The 10,689-nt window shown below is 40.3% G+C and overlaps 1 protein-coding gene across 5 annotated transcripts in view; it reads left to right on the top strand.

The window, feature by feature from the left end:
* Positions 1 to 4,298: 4,298 nt before the first annotated feature.
* Positions 4,299 to 10,689, top strand: part of Pdp1 (PAR-domain protein 1) — a 38,838-nt gene continuing 32,447 nt past the window's right edge. The window contains exon 1 of one of the 5 annotated variants that reach the window (XM_017242725.3): positions 4,299 to 6,203. In XM_017242725.3, the coding sequence (XP_017098214.1) occupies positions 6,101 to 6,203 (103 nt within the window). In that variant the 5' untranslated portion in view covers positions 4,299 to 6,100. The remainder of the gene's footprint in view (positions 6,204 to 10,689) is intronic. The other 4 variants (XM_070280076.1, XM_017242729.3, XM_017242724.3 and 1 more) reach the window with 4 other exon arrangements.

Genomic DNA, 10,689 nt, shown 5'->3' with positions numbered 1-10,689 from the left:
TTTCACTCCAGAAATTTCAATTCCTTCATAATTAATTCCAAACACTATACTCTGTACATAATATATCTATCTAACGATCTATTATAACAAACTATTCCTCGAGCTCGATCATTGCATACATCATCAGGGGGGGTTTTGGAAAAAAAAAGTGCTAACAAAGGAAAACTTGAAAAATATTCTCGTAGTTTGGTGTTATTAATTCATTTGCGTGTTGCTAATGAATTGCCACAGCAGCAGCAGCCAAAGTGTATCTATCAGATACCTGCTATAGATATAGACCTAAAGTAGTAGATGCCCTGCTTTGGAGACATTTAACGTTTGCCCAGAGAAATTCTAGAGTAAAAGGGCCTCCTGCCCTTTCCCATCCGTATACCCCATAGCCTCCTCCCCTAATCTCTATAGCTAGATCAACAAAGAGCACACGTACTAATTCCGTCATTCATTTGTACGTTAATTTGTACAACTTGTCGTCGTTTTGTGGCCGTCGTCGTCGTGGTCCGTTTTCGTTTCATTTCGTATAAATGTGTGAGATTTCAAATAGAGCAAAATGTAGTTCAGATCTCGGGGGGTATATACAAACAGATATACCTATATACATAGCAACAGTACATATATGCATCTAGCTGATAATGGGTAATCTCCATCTGAACGTGAGTGTGGGACAAATTAGAGAAGCAAACAGAAATGCTCTATGTCTCTGCCCTGCCATGCCACAAGATCCCTGACATTAGCTCCCCGCTAATGCCCACTAATTAAACTCCGAAACCGAATCCGATTTCGATGCATTATCGATGGCATAAAGTTGAACTTCTTGTAGTTAATGTCCAAGGTCGATAGCCGATTTTGTTTGGCGATAAGGAAGTCAGCTTATAAAATTCCTCAGACCGCCTGTTTGCACGGTGATATGTGCAATGCGTGCTGCCAGTCCCGATAAGGTCCCGTCCCGAGTCCCATAATATTTGCTACCACTCGACAGAAGAATATTTAAAAAAAAAACAGCGTATCCGCAACGATGAAGAAAATAAATCCATTTTTCGGTGCCTGCGACATTTCAGTTTCAGAATATGCCAAAGCAAATAAGTTTTCGGTTAGGTACTGATGGCACATGGATATATGTATTTATGTATTATTTGGTTAGTCTATATGCAGCGATATATATATATAGAGGAGTCCGCACTCGGTTCCTTGACAGCCTGACATGTCGTGATGGGCAACATTGTTGGAACTATCTGAACCAAGGCGATTTAGTCAGAAATTCATCTTTCGAATGCGTTCACCATTCACCCACAATTTGAGATACATTTTGGCTTTGTCTTTATTTTGTTGCAGTTGGTTGGAAAGTGGGGAGATGGACCCTTGGGTGGTGGGGTTGGACCTGGGTGCCATAGTTGCGTCGCCCCATTCTAATTTATGGCGCTCGAACACGTTTCGTTAGGACCTCTGAATGGGAATGACGTTTCCGCCTTGTAGCCAGAACGCTAGAATGCCAAAATACACATCTATCTATCCAACCATCCATCTATATGTTCTTCTGTATGGATTCGGAATCTTCTCCTGCCGCCGGCTCTTCCTAGTTCCTCCTCATGTCACATGATGACAGGCGACACTTTTGTCGGTGTTCGTTCTATTTTGTTCGAAGAAATTAAGTTTTTGGTTGGGTTTTCTCGGCTGCATCTAGTATATGATGTTCTTTGGTTCTGGTCTGCGGCATTTCTGGGCCCTGACTCACCGCCCAAATGGCCAAAATAGTGCTAGTCTTATTGGCTCTTTTGTGCATTTGATTTTCGGTTAAATCGCTTTGATTTCAATAGCTAGTGGATCGTCTGGTGATCTCGTTGAAGGTTGTTTTCATGGAACTCTTTTTGGTTCATTAGCACTTGGGAAGGTCCCCACTGATGGCGGGGAGATAAGGGTAGGTGACAGGCAATGTCGCTTTCAGGGTCTTTAGGGGAATAGATCCATTTCAAAAGGTTCTACAAAGTCTTGAATAATATTTATACATCAGGTTCTATTTTTAAAAGATAGTAGAACCTTCCAGGACTGATTACGCTTCTATTTATAAGTATCTCTTTATTTTTGCAGTTAATTGAATACTTTTCTCTGAATACTTTTCCACTCTTCCATACTTCACTTTCAATAAATTGCAAAAGCTGTCAACAAAAACTATTAAAAAAGGCTCAACAAGTCTATTTCGTATTTTAATTATTTTGTTTACTTGACGCTATTAATTGAGTGTGAGTGTATGCGATCTCTTATCAGGCCAGATGCTATACGGCTTTTTAGTTCTAATCAAAGTCTAAAAAAAAAAGTCTAGTTGCCACCTGAAGGGTAGTCGTAGCCACACCCCTCTGCCCACCATTTGAAGACCCATTTCAAGGCGTTTCTCGGCCATAAATCGTTAAAGTGCAAAAAGATCTTGATTCTCAGTTTCTACAAATTCATGTTTATTTATACAAATTACAGCAGAGAGCAAAAAAAAGAAAAAAATGAACAAACAAACAAAAATTTCCACACATTAAAAAGGTTTTCATACAAGCTATGAAATCAACTCACGTGAGCGCTGCTGCAGTCAGCGTAGCTGTCGGTGGCGCTGCTGGCGTCGCCGTAGCTGACGGTCGCCACAAATACATATTTGAAATAATAACAACCGAAATAGTGAAAAAAAATAAAATAAAGAAACTCGCGAATGGCCAGATAGAACCTAAAAACATTGAAATGAACGCTATAGTTGCCGCAGTGCCCCCCAACACACATTCGCAAGATACAGATACAGATACAATCGTACAACTACAAACGTCAGCGATTTTGCTCCATTGACGTAATAGTACAGCAAAGCAAAAAAACAACAAGAACAACAGCTAGTATGAGCCAATTGAAACAAAATAAATAAAAATCAAAAAAGAGCCAAAGGCGGCCGGCGATCTCTCAGATACTCAGATACTCTCTCCCGCCGCCAGGCAAGAGCGCGAGCGATTCAAAGTGAACTTTGAGACGCAGTGGAAAATGCCAAAAGTTTGTGCCCGAGTGTGAGTGAGAGGGGGCGATGATTAGAAGGCAATTAGAAGCGTTTGGGAGCTAAGCTTCCATGGATCGGCGGTATCTCAAGCTTGATCCAAAGCTCTAATCCGTTCTACAAGTTCTAAACTCGACTTCAGGTGTCTAATTATTTATTTATTATTTTTGTTTTTGTTGTTTTTTTTTGTAAGTTGCGCGCGCTGAACGAATAAAGTTTGCCAAAAATAAAAATCCCAACACGCGGACACCGCCGCCTCGTCGGCGGAGAGAGCACGGCGGGTATCTCGTACTGAGCATAGTTGTATCTGTATCCGTGAGGTTGCCCTTAGCGGCCGCTCTCTCGGCCGCTTGTTGGCTCTCTGTCGCTGGCGGCGTGTTTCTACACTTTGCAACGAGCGCGTGTGCCAGTCAGTCAGAAGTTAGTTGAACATTCAGCGCAACAAAAGTCCCACTTAAAACTAACAATTATTTTTTCAAAATTAAATCAAAATTAATTCAGTCCAAAAATTGGCTAAAATATATAGTTACCAACCCCACCAGTGACCCATCATTTATAATGACAGTTTTAAGATTCTCCAACCACTGTAAGACAGTTGTGGAAAAGCACGTGTCACTGCCAAGCAGTTGAAACAAAAAATAAAATAAAGTGATTTAAAAAATCTTAAAAGTGAAACATAAATGTACAGAAAAATAAAATAAAAAAAAATTAGCAGAAGCGGGCGCGTGTTTTTAAGCTTGTGTTGGTATATATTTGCGATATGCGTGTTTGTTGGTATGCGTGTGTGTGTGTTCGAGAGTATCTGTGTGCCGTTGAGTGGCAGTGTAATGTTCAAGTTTGGTTCATAGTGCAAAAAGCAGGCAGCATTGTAAAACAAACAGAAACAACAATCAGCTGACTTGCGCGCACTCTCTTTGGCCATCTTTCTCCAAGCCATTTCTCTCACTCTTGCTCTCTCTCTCTCTCCATCCATCCCTTTCTGCTTTCTCTCGGGGAAGTGCATCGCCGTGTCTCCAAAAGCTTCTCTCTGCCCCCGAGTGTAGAGTTGGCTCCACTTCCGCATCCTCCTTTTCGACAGCAGCGGCGGCAGTGGCAGCGGCAGCGACAGCGACAGCGGCGACCTTTCGAACTTCGAATCTTTCCTTTTCGGGTGGGCGCGGGTGTTGGTAGTGGTGGTGGTGATGGTGTTGGTGTGCTCGGGCATTTCGTAGGCGCTTGTCACATGCGCGCTGCGTCGACAGCGACGCCGGCTGCGGCTACACGACGATGACGACGACAAGATACAGATACGAATAGAGCCGAGCTAGCAGCAGAAGCAGAAGCAGCAGCGAGTCACACGTCGAGCGTCGTTCGTTGAGCTACAAACACGGATACGCGCTGCCACAGGAAAAAACGCACGGCCTACAGGGCACCAAACCAAAAAATATACCCCCCTTCAAAGGATAAATATCCAAAAAAATTTAAAAATATTTCAAAAATATAAATCTAAAAAAATTAAATAAAAAAATAGACTTGGTGCCTGCGTGTGTCTTGTTGTCGTACCGATTCTGTTGTTTGTGTGCGCGGTGGGGAGCTGTCAACATTTTTCATCGATTTTCCCTGTCGAGAGCCTCGTCGTGCTCGTGCTCTTCTCCCTCTCTCTCTGTCCATCTCTTTCACTCCGTATCTGGCCGTCTCTGTCGGGGCATCCTGCCGTGTGTGCTACGCGTGTGTGATCGCCACCCACTCACACCTTCTCCACCAGCCAACACCAACAACTGTTCCAGTTCTCCACAAAAAAAAATAATAGAAGGAAAAAAAAAATAAAAGCTATTGCAGCTTCTTCTTCAGCTATCTGCCGTCTCTGTCGCACGCCGGGCCACAACGAGCGGGAGCCATTCAACTACTGCAAATGCCATATTAGTGCTTTATAACTGTACAATAAGATATCAACTACATATACACTCACACACACACGCATACCTACAAAGAAAAATATATCTAAAAAATCAGATATATACAGATGTATATATATGTAATCGCAACGAAAAGCAAAGGAGAACTCTACCCAAAAAGCAATTGATTTTATTTTTAGTGCCACAACAAAAATAAAAATAAAAAAGCCTAAAAAACAACAGAAGCAGAATCAGCATCAACAGCAGCAGCAGCGTTAAACGTTTTTGAAACTGAAAACTGTCAACAAAAAATAGAAACAAAATAGAAAAATCTACTACAGCCACTACAGCAACTATAGAAGCTAAAACTAAAACTAAAAAACTAAAACTTAACGCATTCGGCATTTCGAGGAAGACACAAAGGCGCTATAAAAATAGCTTAATTAGCCAATGAAACAACAACAAAAATCAATTACAAAAATCACACACAATTGCTAGAGACTTAACTTTTAGCGAAAAGTCAGAAAAAATACTTAAATTAGTTTTTAAAACGAACCTCTTCAAGTTCTTGTTGTACTCGCAAAGTTGTTGTTAAAATTAAAAAAACTAAAGTATAAAAAAACTAAGTTCAAGAAAAAGCATAAAAATTGTTGAATGAATTCGCGGTGCCTTTATTTATAGCAAGCATAACAAAAAAACAAAAATAAAATTAATAATATACATACAAATATATATATCTATATACACTGCTACATGTGCTGTATATATACGAGGAAAGATATCTATGTAAAAAACCTATATAGATCATAAATATATATATTATAGACGAAGCAATAAAACGTAACGGGAACGTGCAATATTTTCAAAGGTTTAATTAATGAATTTCGATTGTGATTTAATGAAAACAACAACAAATAACTAAACTAAGCAACCAAATCAAAAGTCACCACTCCAGTGAGAAAACTAATTTCGTTTGTTATTTAATTATTAATTAAATAATTGATTAATTGTTATTGTTGTGAGATAACTGCTACTCAAATAATTACTCAAAAAAAAAAAAATACAAAAATCTTACTTCAAAAACGTAACCAAAAACTAAACAAAAAAGCAACAAAAAAAAAAAAAGCGAAAAAAAGCAAAACTACAAAAACCCAAAACTAGACATTTTTTTGTTCGTGTATAATCACAAAATTTCGGAAATTTTTATGAAAAAATGAGCGACAGGGAGCGATCGTCCCCAACACTGATCGAAACTGGTTTAAAAAACTTAATTGGCGGCCGTGATGGTAACTATCCACTGATCAGCGGCATAAATGGTGAGTTTTCATCTCAAAAAAGTACATTCTTGTATCTTTAATAGAACCAAGTGCCGGGCAATCTGTTCCCACTTGAAAAAGTCATAAAAAACGAATTATTTTCATTGATTGGTTCAACGCACGTCCGGAAATATGCAAAATAATCCGCGGGGGGGGGGGTTGGATGCTCCAGCAGGTCACGGAGATTTCGGACACGTTTCGTATAACCCAAAATCCAAATTAATGGCAAAATAATGTTTAAAATAAAACCAAACATTTTTCATGTCTTGCCGAACATAAATCAATGTCCTCGGGAGTGGGGCGGGGAGCTACTAACGCAAAATTACCCATTTTGGGAGGCGCCCCTTCATGGATCGAAGCCGAGTGGGCGCCATTGAAGAGGTAATAGAAGCAGCAATCGTAATATCTTTCAATCAAAATCAAAATTGATAAGGCTATTAACCCGCCAGAGGGGTTGCGTTACTGGGGGTTGTTGCAAGGTTAAAGTACGGTCAGGCAAGTGTCACTCGCAGTAGTTTTTGGGGTCATTGAAGTACATTGAACGGGGGCTGACCCCTTCTTCCCTAGCCTCGATTAGCCCGCAAGTCACTGTTATCAGTTCCTTAACCCATTGAGAAATCTGGGGCAGCCATCGATTTCGGAAAAAAAAATCTAATTACTTTTTAGTGTCTGGGCATGCGGTGGAATAATGTTGAAGTGGAATTTTTTGAGACATCCACGAATTACAAAATAATGTTTTGACTTTCAATTGTGATTGTCCAGAGAACTGATTTCTTTAAAGTTTAAAGAAGATTTTCAAGAAAATCTTGGAAAAATCCATTATGGAAATGCCATTTATTTATCTGTTCAAGGCTGGCTCGTTTATCTTACTTTACTGCAATTGTTATCCACTTTTCATTGCAATTTCAATTCCAATTTCTTTTTCCAAACAATTACACAGCAATTTTGCAGCACCAGCTTGCTCTGCCAGTCCACCCAGTGGGGTGGTGGGTATAAGCCATTTGCATAAGAAAGGAATTGGTCTTGACCAGCATATGGCTTCAAAACTAAAGAATTGCATATCTGTGGGAGCAAGAATTCGATTCAAAATGCATTTTAATTCTCCATTTTCTGTATGTGTGTGCTGTTGCATGCCACAAGCCCCCAACCACCCATTACCACCCAGTTTTTGGCCTGAGGCAGCGTAACCAGAAATCAATAGCATAAAAGCAGAACGAGAAAATTCCATTAAAAAGTGTCATAATCGGTCAGCATAATGAAGAGCATTCTACAGCCTATGGCCCCCTTTCTCTTCCCCCTCGTTTTTTTTTCCAAGCCACGTTCTCAAGTCGCTTTCATAAATCAATAAGCGGAAACCCGAGCAATCAGTGGGCCTTCCTCCGTCTAGCCGAAAAGTGGTATTTTCGATTCTTAATTTATTGTAGCATAACTTTTGAGGCTGGCCTCCATTTCTGTTTGATTTTTTTTTCATTTTTAGCTTTTCTGGATTTCTTATCAGCGTGGCGATGTTGTGTGTTAACAAGTATTTGATTACCGCATTAAAACAAAATGAAATACAACAAAACTGGCACTTAATAAACTATACTAGTTAAATACTAGAAGGGGGTGGTGGCCGGAGGGGCGATAAGCTGCAGATAGCCAGGGGCAAGTGTAAAGAGCAAATGCTGAGAAGTGCAGAGGGGAGTCAAGTCGAGGGAGCGATAAGCCAACAAACTAAACTGGAAAATCTTACATGAACACGAGAGTTGCAAGAGGGGCGGAGATAAGATTGCCGGACTTGCCTTTGAAGGAGTCACTCACTCAGAGGCACTCTTACACTCACTGAAATACCAATAAATTCTTCGAGTGTAAGATCATAAAGTCTGCGTGTGCCGCTTTCGAGTACAAAGCTCAAAAAATGGTCTAACTTAGACCAACCCTGATAAGAGCAAAGCAGTTCTTGTATCTAACCAGTACTGGTATTTCATGATTCAGCTTAAATCTGAATAAATGACTAACGAAACAAAAATCTTGAAAATTAATTCAGAAAGCATATTAAAATGTAAACTAAAGCGATTGCCGTCACCTCTATTTAGTTAAATTGAATTATGAAACAAAATGAGTGCATTATTTCAAGTGGAATTTAAAATGCTATCTGCACTCTTTGTCAGCCTGATGGGCAATTATATTTTATTCGATTTGCATGTCAATGTTGCATAAAACGAAGCGCCGCCAACTGGCATAAATAAGTGACAGCTTGAATGGTTGTTTGAGCGAGTAAACAAGCCGAGTATTGTAGGGATTTGGTTATCGGCACATATGACCCCCCGGCCATCGTTATTGATTGCAAATTAGCAGCTAATCATTAATCTCAAATTTATTCTACAATGACATAATCCGCAACCCCCCAAAGGCGTCGAAATGATTGCAAGTGTGAATTAATGATTTCTAGTATAATCTCACTGGAGTGTCCCAACCTTCTTCTTGGCAGGAGATTATAAATGAAAATCCGGTTCCACCCTTATGGAAAAGTTTGTCCATTTCATTGATTCATTGGCTGGATCCATGCAATTAAAAGTTTTAATTGAAAAACCTGCCTTCAATGGCTGAGGCTTCAGAAGAACGAAGAGCCTACGAGGCGTATGAGCAACGTGTTTATTTTTTGCACATTTATAATTAAGGCAAATGTGTGAAAAGCTCATACTAGAGAAATATCAAACAAAAGTTGCCACAAAGTGTGAAAAATATTTTCATAAATACACACACATACATATATCATCGTATATCCACCTTATAGCCATTGCAGTTGCAGGCGAGAAACGCTGGCGTGCGAATTTGTCATGCTCCGAGCAGCTGGTGGTAATTTTTTTGTTGTTCACACACAGATTGCGGTCAAACAATGTGTTTGTCAGTCTATTTTAAACAATCTCGATGCGTATCAAAAATTATACACATTCCTGTATATATTTTAATATCTGCATATTTTAAAGCCTTTTCTTAAAGGCTCTTTTCGAGTTCGAGTGTGGGAAAAAATGTTTAATCAATTTTTGCTGACTTGCCTTTTAAAAAATGTAGGAAATTATTTTCTGGCATTTGGCCATGCCAACGTACTACATACATTAAGGTGCATGTATGTGTGAGTATCATCCGCAGCAAGGACGTCGTACCTGGCAAAGGCAACACAGTTTGGGGAAAAAGGAACAGAAAAGCAAAAAAAAAAGGAATCAAATTAAGGTTAAATACCACAAAGCGAGCATACAATCACAGAGCACACACATACCATTTTAGAGCCTGCATGGCAAGTTAAATCTGAAACTAACACAGCTGAGCCAACCGGGCGTATACGTGTCCTCATGGCGGCGCCTGAAAGCAGGCAACACTTTTTGGCATTTGCCGCCCGCTGACTTTGCTTGCCTGGTAGTTGTTACTCTTGTTGTTGCAGCTCCTTAAAGTTCCTTGTAGGCGTTGCCACCGGAATTTCTGTTGGCAAAATGATGGACAACACCAACAACAACAACAACAACAACAATAACAATATAGTAGTAACAAGAAGAAGAGGCAGAGTGGCACACAAAACAAACTGGCAGGAAGTTGGAAAACAGTCACGAAACTCAGGCAGCAAAATTGAGCACTAAAAATAACAACAGCAACAACAAGCACTTGGCAGTGAAGAACGTGGAAAGCACTAAACCATTCACAGTTCGTGCAACATTAATAACAAAATCCATAAATGAAATAATGTTGACTTCATTTGTTTGCCGATGACGTCAAAAAAAAAAAAAACATCAAAAAATGGCAGGAAAACGAAAAGGAAGCCCAAAAGGAAAACTCAAATGGGAAATAGAAATGGCAATGGCAACAGAAATAAAAGCAAAGGAAACTCAAAGTTCGCGGAATGCCTAAAATCGACAAAATACAAAGGGACCCAACCCAACCACCCACCCAACCACCCAACAAAAAAAAAACATATACATTCGCGGATATATTCCCTTCTTCCTATTTTTCATTTTTGTTGTTGTTGCTTTTCTAACGGCACACAAAAGACACACAGACCTACATATAGAGTAGTTCCTCCTGGCAGGACACTCCCCCACCCGGTACACAGATTTGAGCTGTGGAATGTGCTGTCCTGGACCTCCCCTTGTCGCCCCTGTTTTAGAACCCTCCCCGGCCACCCTTTGTGGCACAGTCATGGCTTGAACATGTGTTGGTTGTAAACAGGAAGCAGCACCGAAAGCCGAAGCAGCTGGGGCCTCAAAATAATACTCGTATCCGAGACCAAACAAACGAAACGAAGAATGCTTTTGCCACTCTGCCGTGGAAAATGTAAGACCCCCCTCTTGTCCAGCGCCCCTCTTGGATGGAATCTTCTTCTTGCTGCTGGCCAGGCGTAGCATGTTGCAAATGTCAAAGTAGCAAAACCCGGAAATTCGAAGGACATGTTCGAAATACGACGCCCACACACCAGAGCAGCGCCCACTCAGTGAGCGGCAAGCGGCAGCCAAGA

The sequence above is a fragment of the Drosophila bipectinata genome, chromosome 3L (assembly GCF_030179905.1).
Source record: "Drosophila bipectinata strain 14024-0381.07 chromosome 3L, DbipHiC1v2, whole genome shotgun sequence".
In the NCBI taxonomy this organism is placed as follows: Eukaryota; Metazoa; Arthropoda; class Insecta; order Diptera; family Drosophilidae; genus Drosophila; species Drosophila bipectinata.
This window is presented reverse-complemented; position numbering and strand designations above follow the sequence as displayed.